This window comes from Thunnus maccoyii, chromosome 1 (assembly GCF_910596095.1).
Source record: "Thunnus maccoyii chromosome 1, fThuMac1.1, whole genome shotgun sequence".
Classification (NCBI taxonomy): Eukaryota; Metazoa; Chordata; class Actinopteri; order Scombriformes; family Scombridae; genus Thunnus; species Thunnus maccoyii.
Window position 1 is genome coordinate 35556782 of NC_056533.1, and position 27977 is coordinate 35584758.

A 27977-nucleotide genomic window follows, 5' to 3' on the forward strand; every position below is an offset into this window, starting at 1 on the left:
TAACTGACACTCAGACTCGGGCTCGGACGAGGTCTGGGAGGTCGGTGTGTGTAGTCGGCATTAGGCTGTGAAGTGTCAGGCATCAGCATCCAGAAATCCCACTAGGTAATTGTTTAATTTTGTAAATCTGGATTAAACAGGAGTATTGTCCAATTCCATTGTACTGAAGGGATTGTGTGGTAGAGGGAGGGAGGGAGAGGGAGGGAGGGCGCTGGGGGAAGGGAAGGGAGGGACAGATGGGACTGACACATGGTCCCTGTCGACCTCCTCCTCCTCCTCCTCCCCCTCCTCCTCCTCCTCCTCCTCTCCTCACCCCTCCTCCCCTCACAGACTCTCTGCCTAATCTGAGCGGGTAGGACAGGGGGAGGATGGGGGAGGGCACCGGGCATTCGCCACCAGCTCTCCCACTTTTCTGGCAGCACCCAACACAGCCGCAGAGCCAAAGCACGCAGGATATGGGCGAAAAAACAACTTATTCCCCTGTGAGGCTGGACTGAGAGCAGCTGAAGCGGTGCTCATGCTGAGGTTATCAACTACAGGGAGCCCAGCCGGACTAGATTTAATCCAGCATAAGGAGCGTGTAGGGACAATTTACCGGATTGAGCGTTGTGCTTTTTTCACTTTTTATTTTATTCTCCTACCAGGAGCTTTCAGGCCTGTTGGAAGTTGTGTTTTTGGCCTCTTTGAGGATGTGAGGATGCCATCTTTGCAGGCACTCTGAGAAAAAAAAACCCAGACTGTGCTGGAAATTCATGGCCAAATGTGGAGTTGTGGTGGCCGAGGAAAAGCAGTTTAGCGGCACGATGTCGGCCACGCAGAAGATGAACCGTAGAGGCGCCTACAACTACTTCCTCAACATGGTGGCCTATCAGGTGAGAGCTGATGACGAGCAGCAGTGCAGGAGGCAGTGACAGCAGCTGGAGTTTGATGTTTTTAGGGTTCATTCAGTGTCAGATTAAAAGGAAAGTTTCTTTATTGGTAGATGATTATATATTAACTTTTATTGATAAAAATCAGAGCTGCAATGATAAGTTGATTCATCAATTAGTCGATCGAGAGGAAACTTATCAGCAACTATTTTCATGATTGAATAATCAGTTTAGTAATTTTTTTAAAGCAAAAATACCAGAAAAGTGTTGATTTCAGCTTCTCGAATGTGAAGATTTAATGTTTTATTAAAGTTTTAATTATATTATATTATTGGATTATTCTTACTGATGCATTAACATAAGCAGCATTTTAATGTCATAGCTGGTCAATGTGGAGCTAGTTTTTGATCATATTTCTGTATGTAGAAAATTGATTTACAAAGTAACTTTGGCTCTCAAATAAATTTAGTGCAGTAAAAAGTGCAATATTTCCCTCTGAAATGTAGTTACGTGATATACGAAGTAGCATAGGTTGGAGGTATTGAAGTACTGGGAAGTAGCTGGAAACTGTACTTACATAGTTTGGTTCCAGTTTGGTGTTGTATTTATCACTGGCAGACGTTGATCTCTGTCACCAGTCGGGATGATTTTCTTCAGCTGTACAATCTGCAAAACTGCAACAATAATTAAGCTTATAATTTTCCATTTCTTCTTGCAGCTAAAATTGTGTTGATTTGAGGCCTTAGTTTGTGGTGTTGTTCTCGGTGTTCATGTTATTTTGGTCATCACCAGTGTGACGTTCATTTACGGGCTTCTGAAACCTTTTTAAGCGTCTTTCTGAAGAGTTTGTATTTTGGACTTGAAGACTTTAGAGAAAAGATGGCAGGAAGGCGTCAGTCAGCCATGTTTAGTCAAATGTCTGAGCAACCAATCATGATTGACGGATGGTTGGTCAGTCTGGATTTGGACTTCTACAAATGAGCAAATCTCCCATAGACAGACAAATAGACAATCAAATCTGGATTGTCAGGATTTAAAGAGATGCATTAAAGCTCTGAACAAAAAAATATAATCTAGTAAATGTACTGCTGACAGGTTTTCCACCTCTTCTCATTCAGTCTCACCAGTGTGGTGTCGATTTTTGGTTCTGTGGCAGCTTGTTGAAAGTGTTACTCAAAAAACACTTGTATTGCTGGTCAACAAATCCCCCAAAATGACCAAAACCAGCTCTCAATACTTTATGAAATTCTGTACAGACATTCATGTTCCCCAGAGGATGAATCCTACTGTGATTCTCTGACTTTTCCTTGAATATTTTGGTTTATGACCTGCAAAGCTGATGAAATTCACAGCAAATTTTAGCCTGTTCAATATGCTAACAGGCTAAACTAAGATGGTAAATGTTAGCATTGTCATTGTGACATTAGTGTCTAGTTTAACCATCACTGTACCTACAGTAAATAAAGCTTCACAGAGCTGCTAGCGTGGCTGTGAACTCTCTCAATCAAGTCATCAGAATATCATCAGCCTTGTCCTTAAAATCAAGACTATGAAAGATATAACTATAACTTTTGAAAGACAAACTTGTCAAGTCAATTTTTATTTATATATCCAAATATCACAAACCATAAATTTACCTCAGGGGGCTTTACAATCTGTACAGCAATACAACGTCCTCTATCTATGATTCAAATAAGGAAAAACTCCCTAAAAAAACCCTTTAACAGGGAAAAAATGGAAGAAACCTCATGAAGCAACAGAGGAAGGATCCTTCTTCCAGGACTGACAGACATGCAGTAGATGTTTGTACAGAACAGACCAGATAGCAAAATTACATTTTGGAAAAACAGGATGACAGAATTATACACTTTGAGTTACACAACACTTTAAAATGTCTTTCAATGTGTTTATCACCAGTATAAAACCAGTATACTTCACCAGGAGACATATTTGTTGTTTCCTGCTTGTCGTCCCGTTCCTCTCACTCTCACTCCTCTAATGATGACGTCTTTAAAACAAGAGAATTATGGGAAATGAAGAGAAATCTGATGCATTATTGATCATTCGTCATTACTACTTGTGGCCACAGTCGCTGCTGTTCAGCAACAAGTGTGAATGAATCAATGTTCACTCTTTTATAGTGCAAATGGAAACAGCACAACACAAATCACTTCTATTGATCAGCTGATCATACTGAGCAGTGACTCTGTCAGAGTTCATGACCTTCATGACCGTCCGCCAAATGTTTTTTAACTCATTAAGAATATGAAATCCTTTTTATATGTTCTATAAAAACCCTGATACACATTATTAACACAATTAAAGTTACTTCACTGATTTTAGTTTATTTGCAAGAGATAAAATCAAACATTGTTCACCGAGTTACACAGAATAAGGAATTAATTTTGCTACTGATGTCAGAACAATAAAATAAAACAAGAAAACAGAATTAAAATAGATTGTTCTTGTGAGCTAAAGGCTAAAAAGCCTAAAAAAAAGGTTATTCATGACAATGTCAATTATGACAATATTAAAGATTTACTATATAGAATGTATGTAGATTCTTTAGGTTATGATTAAAAATACTAAATAATAATGTTAAAGTTAGGAAAGTTAAGAAATAAAACATAAAAACAAAGTTATGAAAAAGAAACTACATTATTTTTATTATACAAAAATGTTCTGTTGGACCATAAAGAATAAATAGTTTTAACAAGAAGAGAAAAAGAGCTTCATTAATGAGTAAACATAAACATCTTACTGAAAAATAAATAAAAGAAACATTCAGTCAGTCCATCAGTCAGTTTCATCCTAAGTCAGTTTACTGACACTTGAAAACCACTAAATCACTAAAACATTATAAACTGTATAAAAACTACGTTTAAATGCAGTAAGTTGCTGTTGTGGACTATGATGAAAGGTAACGTTGGATCGCTGCTGCATTAACAATGTGATTCATGCAGGATTAGCTCTCAGATTAGCTTCCTGAACACTTGGAAAGATGCAGGAGATTCGGCACTGACATCTACAAACAAACAACCAGCATCCTGAGTCCTGTTGGTTGTTTTTACGGAAAATATTCCTGATTTGACAAGAAAGTCTGGTGCATTTATCCAAACGTGCACAATGCATGAAGTAAAACTTTATCACTCAGGAGCTAAAAAAATAAAGATATTCCTTCTGTCACATTCTCTGCTGTTTGGCCCAGATATACTGTATGACCCACTGTATTATTTTAAATCAAAGTGATTACTCTGTGTTTATACCAGATTTGCGCCGCTCGCTTACTGCAACAACTTCACTCTGTGTAATCCTCTGTTATAAAGCTTAAACTGGGCCAGAGGACAGACGTGTGCAGAGGTTAGAGCGATCAGCGCTGTCTGTAAGATGGATCAACAAGGTTTATACTATTTCATAGCAGAGTTAGCAGACAAAGTTTTCCCTTAACAAGAAAAGCCTTGAATAATTTATAATATAAAGAACCACAATATTCTGCACAGAAATGCTAAAAATCACTCAGTCAAAATGTTTCAATATAGCAGCAACACAATACTGAGTTAATGTGATCCAGAAAGACTCAAGACAAGTTGTTGTTTGACCCAGTTTTAGTGTGAAAAGCTTGTTATAATCTAATCTACTCTTTTATAACTTACATGTCACAGTTTGTTATTGATTGTTAATGAACTCGTGTATCTTTTGAATGCTATAAACACATCGTTTTGAGTGAGAAACAATACATTTGTGGCAGATTTTAGTGTGTAGAAAAACATTCAACTTGCACAAAAACTACAATTTTATGAAACAAAATATAAAATCATATTATTCACTATCATTCGCAGAACATAGGATATATTTTAGAGTCAATGTAGTCACGGAGTCTATCAATAGGAGATAAGCAGAAATGAAATGATTTGATTGAGGACCGCTGGGTAAAGGAGAACATCTTTAAATAGAAAAGATGAAGTGTCCTTATAGTTATTTGTTTTAGGTCAGAAACATACAACCAAAGCACCAGTTGGTCTATATGAGCTATAATGTAATGCATCTATCAACATCCCATGTATTTAATGTATATATGTTCCTGCTTAGTGAGTCACTTCAGAGAACAGGTCACTTTCTGACTGTTGGGGGGTTTTGAGGTTGTGATGATTCCTTCAGTCACAATAGAAACTTTCAAATAACTTTGCTTCTTTTTGTGGTCACGAATGATTGATTTGAGTTTAGAGGAAAACAGTCTCATAGGCTTATTGATTTCCTCGACTTAAATAAATACTCCTGTATCTGATTGATAATTGACATGGTTGTCAGATGTCTGGGAAGATGAAGATTAGATGATTGGCTGGTTGAGTCAGCGATGATCTGGAATATTTCCCTCCTCAAATTGTATCTTATGTATAAAAACACATATTTGGAAAATTTTAATATCGTTGTGAGAAGTTGAGTTTCTTGAATTAAAGGAGCTGATGTGGAGCAAATATTTGAGCGGGTTGCTGTTCTGACAAAGTTTTTTGTAGTTTTTTTCAGTAAATTTTCCAATAGATTTTGTCACTTTTTTAATGACACGATCAATGTGTTGATCTCGTCAATTATAATTCCAAAGAATTTAGTGTTTAGCACTTAAGGCTTGTCATTACACTCAATGAGATCTTTGATGAGTTTTTACAATATGTTCTTTTGCCACTGAAAACAATGAAATTAGATTTTGTAATATTTAAATACAGTTTGTTTGCTTTAAAGGGGACATATAATGCTTTTTGTGATTTTCTCTTATTTATATACTGTTATGATGAGGGATGTCTATGTTAAACATGGTCAAAGTTCCAAAACTTGAGGTGAACGTATGTAAAAATGCTCCCTACAAGTCAAAAACTTCAGCCTGCTCTAAACACTTTGTTTGCAAACTACTTCCTCCTTGTGATTACGTCAGATTGTTCGCGCATGCCAACAAACAGCTGTTCATTCAGTACTCTTTGTTGCTAACGTTGTTCCTTTGTTTATTCACGTTGCCCACTCACATATTTCAGATTGGATTTTGGCTCAAACTTGTACAGATGTATTGAGAAGTTCATATTTTCAGTAAAGAATGAGAAAAAGTGAAATCAGACTATTATTGTTGGGTTATGTAGCCTCCAGAGCTGCCAGAAGTTGGCTGAGATGCAGCTTCTGCAAACTAACCAATCAGAGCAGAGTGGGCTCATCAGGGGGCGGGGCTTAAAGAGACAGGAGCTAAAACGGCCTGTTTCAGACAGAGGCTGAACTGAGGGGCTGCATAAAGAGCCTGTATAAGATAAATAAGGAGGTTTTTCAACTGTAAATCATGCAAAAAATATTCCAGTAGAGCCTCAGAATAAAAATATACACCTGGAAATATGTATGATACGTGCACTTTAAACCGTTCTACAGATAAACCAGATTCAGCATCTTTAATCAATGACTGAAAATTAGACAGAACTAAGGTTGTGTCATCTGCAAACATTATGGGAGACAGATATGTTGGATACATTTGGTAAATCATTTATATAAATGAGGAATAATAGCAGCGCTAGAATGGATCCCTGAGGGGACCCCACACTGTAACCGTGCTTTGTGACAAACAACTCAAAATATGTAAATATATAAACTGTTCTCTTTTACAAACACAATGCAGTCAGAGTACAGATGAGAGATAATAACTATAATAACTATAACTATATTTGTATAACAAACTTATGAGCTGCTTTACAAAGAAACACAAACAGGAAAAAGAGGAAGAAAACATTGAACAGCAAGAATAGAACAGAAAAACTAGAAGAAACATGTTGAATAAGTAATCAATAAATTGTAGCCAAAGATAGAGGAAAGGTTACAGGTTCACCAAATGAATTGTGTGTTTTCCTCTTGGCAGTGTGACTCTGCATGGTAAAGATTTTTGAGATGGGGTCTGATGGCAGTTCCAAGTTGTTGTATGCAAAGCATCTTAGTTTTGACTCATGTCCCACTGAATTAAATCCAATTTTCTTGTGAAAACCCAATGTACTCATAAGTCCACAGGAGGCAGGGAAAACATTGAATGAAAATGTTTATGAAGTTACATTAAGCCTGATCCTTTACCAACATGATGTATTCCTAAACCGTAGCATACATGTCATCACACTGGCTATATCATGTACACACGTTACACGTGTCAAATGATCAGAGCCAAATGAAAATGTAACACTGCAACAAAAGCTTGTTTAGATCCGACCCTGTTTGCAGAAACCTCTACATCTTAGCATCAGAGCTTTTGGCCATTTTTTTTGCACATGTACATTAAAGGATAAGGCTGAGATTTTCTATGTTTATCTTGTTGTCAACCCATCTCATGTGCAGAACCAAACTAACAATGAATCAATCTACTTATAAGTGTTGTGAGTATGTATTCAAAGCCTGACATATCTGATTCCTCTGTGCCATAGACCTCCGTTGTTGTCCACAAACTATTAAATACACATCAGTGTATTTAATAGTTTGTCAGCCACATTGCTGCACTGGGTGACACGTTCCTTGCCTCAGAAGAACGTGGTGACCTTAGTTTGTTTAGAAACGGCTTCAAAGACTAATAACAGCATTTTCACTCTCTGGAGAGTATTTCGGTGTCAGAAAGAGGCCAGTGTGCTTGCACAAGGACGCAGCTCTCTTGACAGTAAACAAACACCATTTTTTCATTGATCAGACACAGACATTGTAAATTTCTCAGAGAAGTTTAGTACAAAGAGCTGGCAGAGCACTTTCAACAGACTCATGTCCTCACGCATGCATGGTTGCCTCTTTCTGACAGGGAAATACTCTCTGTGTGAAAAGAGTGAAAACTCGATTGCTGTTATTAGTCTTTGGAGCCGTTTCTAAGCAAACTACAGTAACCGCACTCCTCAGGGACAAGAAACATGTCACCCAGTGCAGCAGTGATGTGGCTCATTGACATGTTTTTAATAGTTTTTGGACAACAGAGGTTTACGACACAGAGAAATGCGATATACCAAGCTCTGGATACACACACAGTATCATTTCATTGTTAGCTCTGCACATGAGATTTGTTGACAATAAGAAAAATATAGAAAATCGCAGCCTTATGCCATTAACAAAAATATACAGTATGTTCCTGCATTCCAGCACTAAAGAAGAAAATAACAATAAGTATATACAGTACATAACCTTAGCAAAGTGTACCTATAATACTCTTCAAAATATACTTTAACTTTACATAAGATGTACATAAACTGCTGCATGAACTTAAATCATGTTAGAACATTTATGGCATGTGATTACAGCATAAATAATTTACAAAATATTAATATGTGCCTATGTTGTTCTTACAAGAAGAGTGAGCAGCAGTCAGCCATAAAATACTGCAGTTAAGATAAAGACAACATTTCTGTGGACTGATATTTACTTCAAGAGATCCATGTAGAGACAAATTTGGACAAACTGTCCCTTTAATAATCACGTTTCATATGCTCCAGGATCAAATCATTTTTGAGCTACTGTACACGATTAAAGTTCTATTTTTATTCATTCTTCCCTTCAAAGAGAAGATATTGATAATCTTCTCTGCATTATCCATCAGATTATAACCAGCACGTGATGATTAAGTATCTCTGGATTCTCTGCACCAGCATCCAGTGCACATGTTCATGAATCGTACAGTGCAGCAGAACAGGAGCTTCTCTGACTCTCGGACAGTTTTGTACAAGAGTAATTTTTACTTTGCATCTTTTTTTTCCTTTCAGTAATTACCAGAGATTGAAAATCACTGTGCATCTCACACAGCAGAGCACATATTCTACAAAATTTATAAAGCTAAAACCCATATTTCCTGTCCCACAAGTCATCTTGTGACCCCTCAGGATGACTTTGCAACCGTCAGACTGAGCATTGCTGATGAAGCAGACAGATGGACCTCCAGACAATAATCTGCAGACTTTGCTGTCACATCAGACAGATGTGCGTGCAGGTTTACCCGCTCGGCCTCCTTAGATTTAGTCGAGGATCAGAGGTGAATTATCAGAATCAGAACCAGCCAGATGCTGCTGGACTCATTAGATTAATCTGCCACCAACTGCACCGCTGCCAAACACTAAATGTAGGTTGTCTGATACAGTGACTTCCAAAAATCTTCACGCTGCTTGACTTTAAATTCTTGGACTTGATGCATCCACAAATGAGTCATATTTAAGGTTTAAGCTTTTTTAGATTTAGTGCAGATCACTGGTTCCAGTTGGTTGTTTTGTCAGTTTCTTGAGTAACAGATGGTTGGAAAGTAAAACTGAATTTGTGTGAGAAATGTTGCTAAAAAAAGTTGTAATTAAGTAAAGTAAAGCTGTATTTATATGACACTTTTTTAAAAAAAACAAATGTTACAAACAGTGCTGCAGAATAAAGACAGAATAAAATACAATGAAAGTAAAAGTAAAGCAAGTTTGTAAAATTTGGCTTTTAGTTTTATACTTAAATACTTTCTAACTTTTTTACTTAATCTTTTTTATTTAACTGAGCAGAACAACAACAAACATGTTTGTAAATGTGTAGGAACACCTCAGAAAACAAAAAATAATTAGCATGTGTTATCATTTCTTCATGTATGTAAAGGGCATGGACATAATATTAGAAACACCGTCTGAATAACACACTTCAGTAAAGCAACACCAACCAACTACGACCTCAATAATAAACATAAAGTAGAATCATCACCTTTCTGACAGAGTCAACAAGACTGAAAATGTATGAACTTCATGAAAGTAGAATTCATGGCAGAGCTGTTGTATTGGATTATACAGGTGTTCCTAATAAAGTTCTTGTTATCAAGGCAAGTTTATTTGTATAGAAAGTTTCAACAGCACAGCAATTCAAAGTGCTTTACATTAAAAACATAAAGGAAACATGGCATCAAGACAACATGTAAAAGCAATGCAAGGCAATATAAAAATACATTTAAATACAATTAGAGAAGTTAAACCTGCAGTTTTCTGGGAGTTTGTTCAGATATGTGGAGCATAAAAACTGTACGCTGCTTCTCCAGGTTTAATTTTGACTTTTAAAATCTCTTCTTTGACAGACAGGAAGCCAGTGTAAAGATCTGAGAACTAGACTGATATGATCCACTTAGTCTTAGTCTTAGTGAGGACTCAAGCAGCAGCGTCTGAATCAGCTGCAGCTGTCTGATCGATTTTTAAGGGAGACCTGTGAAGACAGCGTCACAGTAGTCGAGTCTACTGAAGATAAATGCACGGACAAGTTTTTCCAAATCCTGCTGAGACATAAATCCTTTAATTCTTGATATATTCTGCAGGTGATAGTAGGCTGACTTTGTAATTGTCTTATGTGGCTGTTGAAGTTCAGGTCTGAGTCCATGACTACACCAAGATTTCTGGCTTGGTTTGTGGTTTTTAACATTATTGATTGAAGTTGAGTGCTGACTTTTAATCGTTCTTCCTTGGCTCCAAAAACAAAAAAAAACAAAAACAACCACTTGAGTTTTATCTTTGTTTAATTGTATGGAATTATAATCCTCTGGTGATATAGTTGTGTAAATTTGTGTGTCATCTGCATAACTGTGGTAACATGTTCAGTTGTTTTCCATAATCTGAGCTAGTGGGTGCATGTAGTTGTTGAACAGAAGAGGCCCCAGAATGGAGCCTTGGGGAACTCCGCATGTCATTTTTTTCGGCTCAGATGTGTAATTAACTATAGACACAAAGTAGTCCCTGTCCTTTATGTAGGATTCAAACCGGTTTAGTACTGTGCCCAAAAGTCCCACCCAGTTTTCCAGTCAGTCTAGTAACATGTTGTGGTCGTCTGTATCGAATGCAGCTCTGAGATCCAGTTATACTAAGACTGTAATTCTGCAACTGTCAGTGTTTAAGTGGATGTCAGTAAAGTCCTTAAAAAGAGCAGTCTCAGTGCTGTGGTGGACAAAATCCTGACTGGAAGACATCAAAACATTTGTTTAGTGTGAATAAGTTGTTTTGCTGTTGGAAAAAAAGCTTTTTCAGTGATTTTACTTAAAAACAGGTGGTTTGATATGAGCCTATAATTGTTCATTAGTGAAGTGTTTAGAGTGTTCCTTTTTTAAGAGCTTGATGACGGCAGTTTTCAGGGCCTTGGGGAAGAAACCTGAGAGAAGAGATGTGTTTACAATCTGTAGAAGATCTGACGCTGTGCAATTAGAGACATTTTTGAAAAAGCCTGTTGGCAGAATATCAAGGCAGCAGGAGGATGATTTCAGATGTTGTATAATGTCCTCCCAGTTCAGTTATCAGTTCAGTTTATTTCAGGTCAATTCCATCAACAAGTCAAACTTTTCTTTATGCCATGTGAGACAGTTTCAAACTGTCTTAAAGACACAAACCATAAAGACAAGACATAGTATATGCAACAACAAAACCCTGAATAAATTAATGAAGAGACATAAGAGGTGCAGGAGCTTTCACACAGGGCATGAGGGGTCTCTGAAATGCTTCAGAATGATTTCAGTCATATGCTTTGGCCTCCACAGTTACCAGATCTCAGCTAAGAACACCTGTGGGAGATTTTTGGGAGGTGACCATCATCATCAAAACACCAACTAAGGGAATATATTCAGCATCCAGCTGTTCTGGAGGCTCGTAGTGGAACAAAGTCTAAGACAAACTGCTTAATCAGCCTCATATGCATAAAGTTTTTATGTTAAAAGCATTTATATATAGCATAAAAAGTATGTACTGAAATGACAAAACGTCTGACTTCATGGTCAGATGACTGATTGTTTGTTCACTCTCTGCAATATTTTTTACTTCACTTACACATGATGCAGGTATAAGTAAGTAAAAAGAAGTATTTTAACAATCATGGCCTCTTGGAAGTTTATTTACATCTTGTCAGCAGTGTGTGGGTCATATTTTTATCCACTCATCTATTTTTCATCTTTTTTTTAGAGCGAACAATTGCAGATTATTGATTAATCTGTCGATTATTTTCTTGATTAATAGATTAGTTGTTTGGTTTATAAAATGTCAGAAAATGTTGATCACTATTTCTCAAAGAGACGCCTTCAAATGTCTTGTTCTGTCCCAACCACAACCCAAAGATATTCAGTTTACTTTCATAGAAAACTAAAGACTAAAGAAAATATTCACATTTGAGAAGCTGGAATCAGACAATTTGGAAATTTGAAATGACTCAAAACGATTAATCGATTATCAAAATAGTTGATAGTTGATAGATTCATTTAATAGTTGGCAACTAACTGATTAAACAACTAATCGTTGCAGCTCTAATCTTTTTCATCAGACTGTGTTTGTTTGTTTGTTTGTTTGTTTGTTTGAGCGGCCTCCGTCCTCTCCTCCTCAGATATGCTGCTGCTGTGGACCCGCTCCCTGCTCGCTCTGCTGTGCCTTCTGTCCTCCGGTCAAATCCTCCACCAGCACGCGGGTCATGTACACCCTCTTCCACATCATGAGCTGCGCCGTCTCCTGCCTCATGCTGTCACGCACCGTCTCCGAGCTCGTCAGGGAAAATGTGAGTTCTGGATCTGATCCTCCGTTGTGTTCAGTGTATCTTATCTTTTCTTTTTTATTTATCTTTTTTTTTTTTAATTTTAGTTTAATTTAATTTTTCTTATCTTAATGTACTGTACCTTATTTTATCATATTTAATCTTATTTTATCTTATGTTATTTTATCTTATGTTATCTTCTTTTCTTTTATCTAATCTTACTTTTTTCTCTTTTGAATCACAATTATTTATATTTTTTTCATAATTAGAACTATAAATATTGCCCCTAAAATATTTCAAACATGATTAATTGGGGGTTGTGACCCAGAATGGACATTGTTGATTAATTCAAATAATGTTCAATAAAGTTTTTTTTTAATTCACACACACTACTGTAGTTACATTCACATTATAAAAGCAACCACAAGTAGAAATGCAAGTAGAACTGGAGTAAAGTATCAGCTCATTCCATCTGTAGGAAGCATAATATTTAGTAAAATGCTCCCTATAGTGTTTTTATGAATAGTATTTATAATGAAATACTGTTTCATAGCACTAGAAAACTAGTAAAAAATAAAAAAAAATATGATACTTTAATGTATTAAACTCAAATATTATTTACAAGCCTGATTCACTTCATCACCTGTTGCAAATTAAAGAGACTTAAAGAGAATTAAAGAGACTTTTTTAACTCAAGTCCACCCAAAAGGTTAACAGGAACATTTGTAAGAGATCCTCTGTGCTTCAGATGTCTGCATACAAAATAATTTGTGTGTGTGTGTGTGTTTCAGGTGCCTTTCTTCAACATGGTGTGTGACCAGGCGCACGGCGGAGGCCACTGTGAGATGCTGGTGGGCTACTCAGCGGTCTACAGAGTCTGCTTTGGCACTTCCTGTTTCTACCTGATGATGGCGATCTTCCTCATAGATGTGAAGTCCAGCCAGGACTTCAGAGCGCTCATACACAACGGGTCAGTGCTGCAGAGTTGACCTCATCCCACCTGTTTACTCTTTTTAGACGTCTTTCAAATCAAATGGTGTAGATCATGTGTGTGATTACACATCATTCAGGAAGTCGACACTAGACGAGTTATTAATTTGGAGGTTACAAAACACTTTGTGCTGATTTATCATTATTTTTAGAGAAAGTAGCTCATAAAAGCAACAGTTTATTTTTAAACATGGAAATCCAAATGATTCATCAATTATCAGAATAGCTGGCAATTAATTTAATAGTTGACAATTAATTTATTAATCATCTAATTGTTGCAGCTCTAATAAAAATTCCATCAGTGCTCCACCAAATATTTCACAGATTTATGTGTGTTTCTTTATTGATCCCACCAACAAACAAGACAATCAAAAAGAAAAGACATTAAGTCCTGAATTCACGTCTTTCCAGCTTCTTTGGAAAAGAAAATAAACATAAAATTCTCCCCAAATCTCCCATAAAAAATCCTTAATCAACTACAGACCTTTTAGAGATTTGGCACACATTCCCTCAACCCCCCCTCCCCTCCACAAAACATCCTAAATGAAGCTTAGAATGGAAAAAAAAACAGCCAATTTTCTCTGAATTTATTAAGACCTTTATGTAATTTCTCTGAATCAAATTATTTAGAGTGGATGTGATCCCATCCAGAAATGTTCGCACGCTACACACATCTTTAAATACTTCCCCGAGGTCTTAAATGGGAAAGTGTTTTCTCCCTCTGCTCACCCGACCTGGTCCGTCGGTCTATTTTCAGCCCTTTGTTGTCACACTTTCCACTGCAGCGTTGTCGATTAGAGCCGTGACGCGGCTCGGATTAGGATTTGACAGACTGGAATGCTGGTCATCTCTCGGTATAAATCTACTCAGCTCGGTCTTGTTGGTGAAAGGTCTCAGGGTCTTTGGCAAAGGTTATACGCCTCTTAGAGGTCTGCAGAGGGTCAGAGAGTGACCCAGTGCCCTGCTGAGACCTTGTACAGTGTGTCCTTATAAAGACCAAACAGGGTCACATGTATATGGAGGGAACATTAAACACAGTGTGTCAAGACAAAATTTTGTCATGTGCAAACCTTGTGGGATTTTTTGATTAGATTAAAGGCTCCATCTGTAATTTTTTTATACTTCCCTCGTGCTACTTTGTACTTATTCTCCACTACATTTCAGAGGGAAATGTTGTGCTTTTTACTGTGGATAGAAGTTACTTTACAGATCGAGATTTTACATATGAAACATATGAGCAGTATACTCTGAAACAGTAGACATATGCGATGTACTGTATACATATGTGTGTACAAATACATGATACTGCAAGCTTTGCAGGTACAGTTTATGGCTTTTTGTTTTGGGGTTTATTATATTTAATTTATTTTGTTGTTGTGTTTTTCTCTTTGCAGTAAGGGAGGTATAGGGTATATGGGGTGGGTGTTGTGTTAATTTGGTAATGTAAAAACCCTGGATGGAGATGTTGACGTGTCTTGTCTGAGTTTTTGATGCACGCAGCGTCTATATTTCCTTTTCGTGTTATGAGTCCTTATCAAACTACATGGGGAAAAGAGCTATAAAATATAATCAGCTGATAAAATATGTTGCATTTTTCATTTGAGGATGTCATCTTGACCTTTGGGAAACAGTGATTGACATGTTTCATCATTTTCAGACATTTCATAGACGAAACAACTGATCAATTAATCGTGACAGTTATTTTGACTGTAATTATTAGTGTGGTATACCCTGCAGATCTACTGTATGTGTATGGAAACTTTCCTAAAACATCTTTACAAAGTGCATCATGACCAATGAAATGCAGATAAAGTAGAAGAACAAGCACAAGCAGAATATAACAGACACATCTTCATACAACATGGATTAGATGTTTAGAATCAGTTTTCATCTTTATGTTTTAGCTTTTAAACTAATTTCTTCTTTGTGTTGTCGTACAGCTTCTGGTTCCTGAAGTTCATCACCTTGCTCGGGATGTGCACTGCTGCCTTCTTCATCCCGACAGAGTCCTTCCTGCACGGTGAGAAGCTGTTAACTGTCAACCATCACAAACCCTGAACTCACCTGAAAATAAAGGACGGGTTCACAATATTTGAGGCGTCTTAAAACAACAGTCAGGAGCTCAAATGAACATTGAAATAGTTTTTTTTTTTTCTTGCTGTAATCATTCCTCCTGTTCATACTGACCATTAGAAGATCCCTTCATAATGCACTTACAATGTAAGTGATGTTTCATTGTTCATCTGGGCTCCTGACTGTGTTAATGCATCTCTCTGTGAATCCTGCTAGAGGGCAGCAGAGAACCGCTCCTAAACATTCTCTGAAGGTCGACTCTGATGTGAATTATTGGTCCATAAATCTCTGTAGTTGGATTTGACTTTGTTTGGGAAGAATAAATCTGATACAAGCCTGATATCAGAACTCAATTCTGATTTACAGTTTGCTCCTTTTTTTGTTTCTTCCCTAAAATAGATCAAACAACATGAATGATGGTTCTTCTTTTTGCTCTCTCTCTCTCTCTCTCTCTCTTTCTCCTCCTGTCAGCTTGGCATTACGTTGGTGTGGTGGGAGGATTTGCCTTCATCCTCATCCAACTCATCCTCATCACAGCTTTTGCACACACCTGGAACAAGAACTGGTGAGTGGTGGGGATGAGATTTGTATTTGTTGCCATCTTTGTGGCAACAAAGAGGCACACACATGAGTATTTTTTTCAGGAGCTGGGTAACAATAAACCGCACAAAAGAACAAAAACATACCTGCTAGCTTGTAGTTCTATATGGACATTACAAAGTTTTGACCAGGCGGGTCGGTTGTTCCTGCATCTTGGAGAAGTTGCCGCGGTTCTTCTGTGGATTTCGGCGTCTCAGCTGCTTCTGTCTCTTCATGTGATCCCAGACTGACATCTCCATGATCTCTATGAGATCAGGACTCTGCGGAGTCTGTTGCAGGACTCCTTGTTCTTCTTGTTGCTGAAGATAGTTCTTTATGACTCTGGCTGGATGTTTGGGACCAATGAGATGCCCCCCTGACGGTGTTGCATGATGGATAAGAATCTAAACATCTAAAGTGCCTAAAACCTTTGCACAGTACATATTTTCTCTGTGTTAATAATTGTATTGTGTGACAGCTCCCAGTCATTAAATTATTATATAAATACAAGTGTGTTCACACTCTCACCTTTACCTCAGGAAGACCATTAGTTGTCGTAACATCGTGTCCATGTAGAATTAAAGAAAAGGATAGCAGGGTGCAGGTACAACACAGAGCTCTGACCTCAACCCCATCTAGCAGCTTTGGGATGAACCGGAGCCAGACCTCATCGCCCCACATCATTGTTGGATCTCACTAATGCTCTTGTGGCTTAATGGGAGCAAATCCCCGCAGAGAGGTTTCAAAACATCTTGTTGAAAGCCTTCCAAGAAGAGAGGAGGCTGTTAAGCAGCAGCAGCAGCAGAGTAATGCCCATTGTTTTATAATGACTAGTTGTATGTAATGTTCAGGAATGTGTACCAGCCATTTATATACAGTCAACGGTACCAGCTAATCATAAATCCATCACTACGTTTGTGTGTCAGGTCCTCTCTAAGTTCTTAACTACAAGCAAGTTTCAAACCACTAAGTTACTAAATCATGTTTCACCATGAAAACTAAAGAAATGTCACTTTAATAATGCATAAATCGGTTGCTAGGAAACGTCTGTAGCATCACAAGCTGAAATATGAATACAAAAATACATTTTTTAGGGCTAAAAAGATAAAATAATCTTTGCAAATGTAGGTCTGACTTTGTTTTATTTCTATCTGCAAACCTGCACAAATATGTGTGTTTTAGATTTAGTACTATTCACACAGTTTACAGTGAAAGGGAAATATCCGATTAGGCTAAGCTAAGCTAGCCGTCGTTATTTGGTCATTTAGTCTGATGTTATTGGCATAAAGTTTGCAGTTTAGTGTGTTTTTTTGTGAAATGTGACATGTCAAGTCAGATACACTTCAATCTAAATGAGTAAGATATTAGCACGCTAATGTTAGCTTTGCCAGTTGGTTCATTCAGTTAGCTTAGCAACTGTTCCACCTGGCAGTTAGAAGGCCTGTAACAACTCATCTCTATATAAGAAATAGTTTGTGTGGTTCAGCTAGTTTTAATTTAGTGATGCGTAAATCTGTGTTTAGTAAACACGTACATGATAACGAAGCTAAAGTTTAAACTTGCAGCTGCTGCAACCGGCAGGTATCCACATATCAAGTTATTTCATAACATTGTTGTAAATCAGATGTAGCAGTCCCGCTCACTGATGTGCAACATTGACCAAACTGGCCTGTTACAACAGATATATTAAAGGAACGCTGTTGCAGTAACTGAGTGGTTGCCTCTATGACCGTAAAGATTTTGGGGGAAGGAATGTGTTGTGGAGGCAGCAGAAGAAGAACCATTATTCCCTTTATTCCCCGGTGATACAGGTGGATTTAACAGACAGCCTGTACCTGCTGTTACTAGTCAGCGTGTAGAGTTCATACAGTTTACATCCATACGTGTGTGTATATCGAAGGTTTCTAATAGTTTATCACATATGGACCACAGCCTTGGTCACATCTGGAGAAGAACGTCTCTGTTTGTATCAGTGCTGCTGATGACGGATTCATCTTCTGTCCAGCAGAGACGGTACATCTCTGTACATCACAGAGACTGACTTCAGCAACATCTGTACCAAAACACAAAAAGACAGAAGCTACCTCAGTTTCTCTGTTTTGTATTTCACTTACTTTCCAGTTTCTCGCTGTGCTTTTTGTTTGCTTGGTTGCTCGTTGGTACCTGGTGATTTTTTATTTTTTATTACTTCTTTCTTTCAATTTTTTAAAAGTCCACCTCCACTCAGAAATGTGTTTTTCCTTCAGTTGGATGTTGTTCTCTTCACTGTGTAGTTTGTTTTCATATTTGTCTGCTGAAGTTTCTCTAAACTCACCTTAAATCTGAGTTAAAGGCGTTAACGTACGAGCAGGATTTGTGACATCACAACTAGTTAGTTTTGAGCCAATCGTGGTCCAGTATGCAACTTACACAAGTGTGATGTGCAAACTTGAAGCATCCAGAGCACAAACACACAAGAATAACTTTACAGTGAAATAGGAGGCATCTGTTTTTTAAATGAACAAAGAACAAAGATTTTTTTTTAATGAGGCAGAAGGACTAGATGTCATTTTAAGGATTTTAACATGGGAGTTGTACTATTTGTGGAGAAGTCTTATCAGACACAAATTATTAAGCTATTCAAAGTACAGTATTTTTAAGTGTTAAAACATGTCTGGAGGAGATTTTTTAAAGATTTTCTGTTTTATTTTTTGCATTATTGCCTTTATTCAATGTCCAAAAGTGCAGACAGAGACAGGAAACAGGGGTGGAGAGATTGTTATGATGTTCAACAAAGTTCCACAGCTGGAATCGAACCTCAGACATTGCAGTTATGAAGTATTTATTAATAGTTTTATTTGTTAATTCACTTCAGTGAAAGACTCTCATGTAAAGGAATCAATCAAATATAGTAAATGGTTATTCAGTTAGATTTGGCAGAAAGAATTTGCTCTCAAAGAATCTGAGCAGCAACGACAAATCTGCTGATAAAACTTAATAAACACACACACATATTAGATCTTAATTAAATGAACAAAACTAAGCAGAGAAGTGTCAAATTATGTTGGCTGTTTGTTACTTAACCTGCTCATCTGTTGCTTTATATATTTGTCTGCTTGTTCCTGTTTTTTTTTAAATATTTGTTTCCGTGTGTGTGTTTGTTTATTCTCTCTGCTGATATTTCCTCCTCTCTGCGTCTTCCTCGTCTTGTCCTCATTCATTCAGCCCGACTCGTCCTCTGACAGCCAGCTTGTCCCAGATGTTATTTACTGTGTCCAGCTGTTGCTGTTGTGCCGTCAGTCTCTCTCAGCCACTTCTGAACTCTGCTGTGGCATGGCAGAGTTGTAGCTACAACAGCTAAGAGGATTTATTCATTCAGGACCTTTTCCAAGGCAAACGCGCAGAACGTAAAATCCTCTTATTCCCTTTATAGTAGTCTGGGGTTCTCAATCCCCCCCCCCCCCCCCCCCCCCGCCCCCCCTGCAAACCTGACTCTCTGTCTCTTATGGGTTTGCAGCTCAGAAGACGACCTGTAGAATCTTTCCCTCTAAAAAGCAGGAGTTACTGTCACTCCTGTGTGTCTATAAAAGCTTTCTTACAGCTCCAAAAATGATCCACAAAAATTCATTTAACAGCTTGTACAGCAGAACTCAACTGTGATGCACAGATTATAAAGCCCCCTGAGGTAAATTTGTGATTTGTGATACTGGGCTATACAAATGTGAATATAAATGTCCTAAATATGGCACATTATTTCCTTTAACCTACTTTTCATATGTCTTAAATGTCAGTTTTCTCTGTTACCTACTTTACTGTGCTCTGATTTTACTGACACACCTGGAATTTGCTGCATAAGCTGAAACATATTTACTTTTATTTTAAATTTATGACTTTGATCAGCGGATCGGCCCCGACATGTATCCGAGCATGGTTACACTGAAAGAAACACATAGACTGCACTGATCTTCACAGGGATCGACTCATTTCTCTATAATCAAAAACTTATGTTTCAATGTTTTGAAAGATGCTTTAATCGCAAAAAAAAAGTAAATATAGACGCTTAAGCTGCAATGAATGAATTAATTCTCATTTTGGAGTGAAGTACTTCCTTATAAGTACTGGAGAAAACTCAAAGAGAAAAATAAATCTTGGATTTTCACCTTTAAGACACTATTTCCTTAACTTATGCTCTCATTTTACACCAATAATCTTTTAAATCTATAAAGTTTTTGTGATATCTTGCAAACAAACAAACAGGATGAACCTCCTCGGCCAATATCACAAACATTATCCCAAAACTTCCAGTGTGACACATGCAGCGTCGCTGGATAAACATGCAGGTAAATCTGAAGCCTTCACTTCATGTCTCCGTCCTCTGTGCTGCTCTCAGGTTAACCGGAGCGGCAGAGAACAAGCGTTGGTACCTGGCGGTGATGTGCGCCACCCTCTTCTTCTACACCATCGCCACCATGGCCTTCACCTTCATGTACAAGTACTACACACACCCCATCGCCTGCCACTTCAACAAGGCCCTGCTGTGGATCAACCTGGGACTCTGCGGCCTCATGTCCTTCATTGCCGTCACACCGTGCGTGAAGCAGAGTGAGTCGATGAAACACACTCGCGCGTCTGTCATCGATCCTCAGTGGTGAAATAACACTTAGTCCATCTCCAGCTATGCAAACATCCCTCCTGTTGAAACCAGTGCTGCTGCAGATAATAATAATTAGATGTAAGCTAATATTATCTGTGGCTCCGTTTGGAAGACAGATCTGCTTTGTCTGCAAATGTTTTTAGGCTTTTATCATCGAAACATACAGCTGCTTGCAGACAGGGCGAGTAACTAAGTACATTTACTCAAGTAAAGGTGGAACTACTGGTTCTTTACTTGATTTTTTCCATTTTTGGAGACTCCACTACATTTATCTGATAGAGACTGACCCTCCTCCTTTCAGATTGATGACACAATTAACTGTAAAACATTATATAAAGATTATTATTTGCTTTCTTAACGAGCGTTAGATGAGAAGATTGATACCACTGTCTTATTTGTCTGTTAAATATGGAGCAGCGGGTTAGCTTAGCATGCAACAGCTAGCCTGTTTCTGTCCAAGGATAATAAAATCCTCCTACCAGCACCTCTAAAGCTCACTAACACGTTTTATCTCATTTGTTTAATCACTTCATTAAACAAAGTGTGAAAAACCGACAGGTCCTGCCGTCATCATCAGGCTGTCAGCCAACCAGCAGGGAAGTTACTGCACCTGGCACCAGAAATAGTTCAGGAAATAACCCCTCATAAAACCATAACCTGTCATTTGTGCAGTTAAAACAAATGACATATAACATGGCAATTAGTGAGATTTAGGTGCTGGTAGTCAAATTGTTTTACCCTCAGACAGAGGCAGGGTAGCAGTTTAGCTTGATGCTAAGCTAACCGGCTTTTGGTGTTAGCTTCATCTTTACTGTACAGATGAGAGTGGAATCAATCTTCATGTAAGTCTCAGCAAGGAGGCAGATAAGCGTATTCCTTTAAGTAAAGGATCTGTAGTATACAGTATGTCTGGGGGGGGGGGGTTATAGTTCATATTCTGACCCTGACTCTCTCTCTCTGTCTCTCTGTCTCTGCAGAGCAGCCTCGGTCGGGGCTCCTTCAGGCCTCCATCATCAGCTGTTACGTCATGTACCTCACTTTCTCTGCTCTGTCCAGCCGCCCGCCAGAGAAAGGTACGCTAACGTAGCAGACACAGAGCAGAAGCACAGCGACCGTTCCCTGCAGCTCCACTGAGACACCGCACGCTGTGTCTGTCCAGTGTTAACGCTGACTCTGAAACCGCTAACATCAATACAAACACTTGGGGGTTGATTTTCAAGGTTATTCTCTATATGTCGATTAAAAGAGAAACATCTGCTGCCCTGAATGAGAGGAAGAAGCTATCCACTTCACTTGAAATCCTCTTTTTACTGTAATGTTGCTTGTAATAACACATTTTTTGATTGTAAGTGATGCAGACTGTTTTCATTCTTCAAGCTGTGGTAATGAACAATGGGTCAAATGAGCAAATGTGTATTGTGAAAAGAATTACCACCCGACACTGTTGAGCTGCAGGTGGAAGTATAGTAACAAAAAGAGGGATTTTGGCACTAAAAAGACTGTAATGTTGAAAAATATCTACTTGATTTGACTCATTTGGGCTGCCGAAGCTTCATATTAGCTTCAGATAAACTTTTAAATGCATTTTTGCACAGAAGCAGGACTGTGGATTTTTTTTATGTGCGTGTGATAACTTAATCAGAAGCTATCCTTGAATATCACCACTGGATAAAAATCCTCTTGTCATGTTTGACATTTGCTCGGTTGAACCGGATCATCCTGCCCTACGCACATGCACATATGATAAAATCCTCCATAATTTGCCTCTACTTTTCATCCGACACTCATAATGACTCACCTGGTGGCTCCAGGTAAGACAAAGAGCCTCCACATGACTGAGACATTAATGCAGCAGCTTGTCAGAGGCCCCTCTCTTATCCAGGGTTTACATCTAAATGGCACACACGTAGATATAGGTGCACACACACACACACACACACACAGATAATCTGGGATGAGATGTGCTCTGACATGCTGCCTGCTGGGCTGGTGGCCTGTGGTGAGGGCAGACTGAAGGATATTTGTTTCACATTCCTCATGGATCCATTGACAACATAATAACACAGGAAAACAGCCTGGCAGCATCATTACACATGTTCTGTGAAAGTGCAATATGTTGTTCAGTTCTGTCTGTCAAGAGTGATATATCGCTTTGTTTTATGCTGCTACGCTAAGTACAATACAACACATTGTTAAAGATGAAACCAGTGGTTTCCAACCTTTTTGGCTTTTGCTGTCTTACAAAAAGCAGTGTGTAGTCGGGGTCACATTTCACATGTCTATGAGTTGTTAACAGCTCCACCAAATCATGATGAGTGATTTAATAAAGACATCTAGACTTGTCTCAAAATTTTAAGTGGAAAAGCAGCACAGATTATTCTCTGTAATTACACAATACTATATACCTTAACACATATTTTTCTAGGGCTGCAACTAATGATTATTTTCATTGTCAGTTTTACTGTCAATCATTTTATAATAGATTCGTTTTTTGGTCTGTAAAAAGTAAGAAAATGGTGAAAAAAGCAGAAATTAATCATCTCACGACCTCTCAGATTTATCTGGTGACCCTTCAGAGGGGCCCCACCCCTAGGTTGGGAACCACTGGACTAAACTAGCTAACTGTATATAAAGTAGTTGAAACTAGCTCCACCTCCAATAGCTACAACAGTAACATGCTGCTCTAACACTGATGCTTCACTATTAATAATCTAATGATGTCATATATAATAATAATAATAATGATGATGGGAACATGTCACCCGGTGATCAATTCATTGTTGGTTTGGCTCTGCACATGACACTTGTTCACAGTAAGAAAAACATAGAAAATTGCCAGACGTATCCTTCAACATGCTGTTATGCACAGAGGCAACTATATGTGTGTGTGTGTGTGTGTGTGTGTGTGTGTGTGTGTGTGTGTGTGTGTGTGTGTGTGTGTGTGTGTACAGTAGGTGTGTGTGAGAGTCCCCGGGCAGTGCAGGACATTGTAGCAACTTGTTGAGAAAATATGCACTCTCAGCCTGTTATAAAAACACCTTTTCAACGCAGACCGTGAACCACACACAAAGACACGTACGCACACACACACACACACACACACACACACACTCGACTGCTCTGTAACATTTGATTTCCACCTACTGTTGCTGAGTGTGTTTCCTTCCTCGGTTGCTCTAATTCAGGGTCTGTTCACCTGTCATGGCAACGTCTCCAAAGGGGATATATGTATGTGTGTGTGTGTGCGCATGTGCGTTTGTGTGTATGTGTGTGTGTATGTGTGTGTAATACAAAGAGATCCATCCTTGTTACTGTCTTCTTAGGTCTTTGTTTGCCTAGTCTGTCCCCGGAAGGCTTATTCTGCTCTATGACCTCACCATGACAAACACACACACACACACATTCATACACACACACACACACACACACACACACACACCTACACACACATACACACACACACAGTAATCCTTACATTTCTTAGAGGAAGAATTAGTCTGGAGTGCAATTGAAAAGAGACAACTCAAAGAGCAGGACATGTTCTCTCTCCCTTGACGACTCTTGACCTGAGTGTGTGTGTGCGTGTGGGTATGTGTGTGTGTGTGTGTGTGTGTAATATAGTCTGAATCCTGTAATTAGCCAGTGTTTTCACTGAGCTCAGGTTCCTTTTTTTCCCCACAACACACAAACACATAACTTCTCTCAGTAATCCACAGCCGGCTGAAACGACCCTCTGGAGGTTGGACTAGATTTGTGTGTGTGTGTGTATGTGTGTGTGTGTGTGTGTGTGTGTGTGTGTGTGTGTGTGTGTGTTTTTGGGGAGTTTGGAGCTTGTGCACATGCATGTGCATGTGTGTGCATACAGTACATATTTGTGAGTGCTCTGTGTTCCTCTGCCTTCGCCCCAGAAAGAGTCCAGAGGGTGAGTCTTTAAGAGAGAGAGTGTCCCAGGAGAGAAAGTGTGCAGCCGAGGCCCCTTTTACAAGAAAGAGAGGAATTTCCCAGGAAATGAGACGAAGGAGAAACAATGAAGAAAGTGACACAGCTCTTGTCCTGCATGTGGAAAATTTCTCTGTAGCTCTGACAAAAAAACAAAACAAAACTCAAAGTGACTTAACAAAAGAAAATGTCAAAGAAATCTCCAAATTGACTCCTGTTGTGGGGGAATAAATAAAGTTAATGCATTTTAGATTCATTTGAACAGATCTGATCACAGTAGTCAGACTCGGATGCGGACCACAAACAAACTCTGGAGCGGTTCGTTTGTGGTGGGAAAGAGATCCGACCTCGAGCCAACCCAACCAGCTAAACGGCTCTCATAGCCAGGTGTGCTTTGCATGCTGGGATGCGGATGAACAAATTGAACTGTTGCTAACAGCTAGCCAGAGAATTAAACGAGGTCCAACCTGGATTAGCTCAACAAAGATAGTTGTATTTGACCAGATTAGCTTCTTCAAGACCTTCTTCTTGCCTGCCCCAGACACATCTGACCAATGAATGGAGAGAACGCTCTCATGTAGCTTTTAGTGATGCATTTTGGTTCACTTGGAACCAGAGCGAATGAACTATAGGTTTGAAAACGCCTTTAGTCTTGTTCGTGGATTATTCTTAATTTCAGTAATATAACATTTGATATAAAACAACTGCATTTAATTTCAAATTGTGCCAAATGTGCTTCAGTATAAACAAGATAAATTGAAATTAATGTACATAAATTCAGTCCATATTTTTGTGGATCACTTTCATCTCTGTGTCACTACATTTGGTGGTTTTACTCACACATTTACAGATGTTGCCGCTGTTTTGTGTCATGAAACAAATCGATTTCTTCCCCCTAAAATCAGCCAAATTAAAGCATTTTGCTCCAGCAAGGATTTTACAACGAGACACCGATGAACTTGAAAGGTGCTACAGGCTGCAAAGATGTTTTCAGTTGTTGTTTGAGGCCGATACCATATTTTTTATCTTAGTATCATGTACATCCATTTGATTTCACCTTTCAATACAACAGTAATTGCCAGTAATCCATATAAAAGAGACTTGGCGTAAATCGAAAAAACTGACAGTTTCGTTGTGTGTGATACTCTTAATTTACCTGCTGTGTTCTCCTCTGTGTCAGTTGTGTATCAGGGCATGAACATGACCGTCTGTTACCCATCTGTGGGACAAGATGACATCCAGAAGGAGGGCAACGCCGTCGCCATCATCGGAGCTGCCATCATGTACTGCTGTGTTCTCTTTGCATGGTAAGAAATCATGTTATCTTTCAACAGAGTGTCCTGTATGGATGTAAATTCTCTATAAAATGTGAGGTGTACAAAAAAAATTACCTTACTTTACCATGATACAACATAAAATACACATCAAACGTTCATGAATTTTGAACCTAAGCATTCAATTAAAAGTTATATCCTTGACAGGAGTAATTCTGTGCTAATAAATGTACTCAAATCAAATTTCTCCACAGTAATGAAGCTTCCTACCTGGCAGAGGTGTTTGGTCCATTTTGGATGATCAAAGTTTACCGCTACGAGTTCCAGAAAGCCACCTGCTGCTTCTGCTGCCCCGAGGAAGAGGAAGGTTTGTACCGAGATGCAGTTTAAAGGGGGAACTCCAACGATTTTATAGGTCAATTTTACACATCAGGGTCTGTTTCCAGGTGTGTTGGGGAGTACTACCGCACATGTGAAAAAGTACTATAAAGGCTTTTGTGGCTCCAGAGGGAGCTGTGGGAAAAAAATGATAAATTGTGTCAAGTTATGTCAATTGATTGCATCGTGGGTAATGTCGGCGCCTGGTTGTGATAAGGACGAAGAACGCATGGAATTAAAAAAGACAACAACTCTGGTTCCGCAGCATCAATTTCGATCCTTTTTAGAAAAAAAAACTGTCCATCATAAGTCCGACAACGTTATAGGAGTGCAATGCTGTTGGTGAAGTACTTTTCTAAGATTACAAATTGACCTTTCAACAGTGCTTTGTGTTGTGTTTTTACATCAGCAAAGCGCATATTCACTAATATTAAGGTAGAAACAAGACAAGCAGCTCGGTGGGAAATATGTTGTTTTGTATTATAGCAGAAGCAGGAAGAGCTCTTGTATTAATTTGCATTGTTCTGATGTTACAAATATACAGTAAATGGCCTTTATCCCTTTTTTTTAAATTTTTAGTTTGTAATGTCTTGTGTTTTGTGTTAAACTGAGGAAAACACAAGTATAAACTCTCAATAGCAAAGCAACAAAAACAAAAAAATGTACTGGATATTCAAAGATTATTTAAAAAAAACATGATAAAAATTAACAGATGGGCAGTAAGTCAAAAGTAAAATTGTGTTTCTTAAGTCTGACAGTGTACTCCAAACAAAGTAATAGTTTAACTAATCTCTATTTATTTTAAAACTGTTGCTTAGTAACGTTGTTTCTCTGGTCCAGCAGTTCATTAAGATGTTCTCCATCTGTTGTTGGAAATGTTGGCTTCCTTTCTTAATGTTGGCCGCGATGATTTGTCTCATAGATTAAGTTTTATTTGGAGTTGAGCTTTTTATTTAAGACATTCGCACTTATAAATTTGTCTCTCTTTCAGCTGAGGAGGAGTTTGTGATTGACAACGAGAGCAAAGGCTGTCAGAAGGTTATCCACAACGAGACCCAGAGAGTTGCTTACAGCTACTTCTTCTTCCACTTTGTCTTCTTCTTGGCCTCATTATACGTCATGATGACCCTCACTAACTGGTTCAGGTCAGTCAATGACACTTCCAAACACAGACGTTGTTCTCATCCTTATATTTCTGATTTCTGAGCAGTAGCTAAACTGCGTTGTCGTCCTCCCAGTTATGAGTCTGCGGTGCTGGAGACCACCTTCACCCACGGCAGCTGGTCTACCTTCTGGGTGAAGATGTCATCCTGCTGGGCCTGTGTGATCCTCTACCTCTGGCTGCTGCTGGGCCCTCTGTGCAGCTGTCAGAATGAATCCAGACCTCGCCGCTCACGCATCAAACGCCGCTCGGCATCCTCCCGTCACGTCACCGTCAGCGTCTGACACTCTCTGCGAGGGGCCTGGCAGGAGGGAGGCCGACAGGGCGCGATGCGGACGAGAGGTCAGATGACTCCGAGCCTCCCAGCGGTTCCCCCCCGCGCAGGAGGGGATTTTCAGGAATGGAGGTCACAGGGGTCAGGGGTCAAAGACTCACAGCGCTGTGAGAGGGACCAATCAGAAGAGTCGGTGCCCCATTGATATGTGAAGAAGTGGGTAATGCCCTGATGTCACCGGCGCCGCACCGTGAAATTAAACCACTAATGAAGACTTGACTGTGGTTTTGAAACACACTTACAGTATGAATTGCCAAAG

At 38.8% G+C, this 27977-nt stretch overlaps 1 protein-coding gene across 1 annotated transcript; it reads left to right on the plus strand.

The window, feature by feature from the left end:
- The first annotated feature begins 664 nt into the window (after positions 1-664).
- Positions 665-27932, plus strand: serinc4 (serine incorporator 4). Its single transcript, XM_042421430.1, has 11 exons — positions 665-872; positions 12213-12380; positions 13148-13326; positions 15287-15366; positions 15891-15984; positions 20368-20579; positions 21609-21704; positions 25751-25877; positions 26099-26211; positions 27214-27367; positions 27461-27932. The coding sequence occupies exons 1-11, from the start codon at positions 753-755 to the stop codon at positions 27666-27668; spliced, it is 1551 nt and encodes a 516-aa protein (XP_042277364.1). The 5' UTR covers positions 665-752; the 3' UTR covers positions 27669-27932.
- Positions 27933-27977: the final 45 nt, after the last annotated feature.

What these genes read in the sequence shown, in the direction of transcription:
- serinc4 (XM_042421430.1), top strand. Translation starts at nt 753, where the DNA reads ATGGCCAAATGTGGAGTTGTGGTGGCCGAGGAAAAGCAGTTTAGCGGC. An exon ending in GACAGAGTCCTTCCTGCACG is followed by an intron (nt 15,367 to 15,890) that starts GTGAGAAGCTGT and finishes TCCTCCTGTCAG; the next exon opens with CTTGGCATTACGTTGGTGTG. An exon ending in CAGCCGCCCGCCAGAGAAAG is followed by an intron (nt 21,705 to 25,750) that starts GTACGCTAACGT and finishes CCTCTGTGTCAG; the next exon opens with TTGTGTATCAGGGCATGAAC.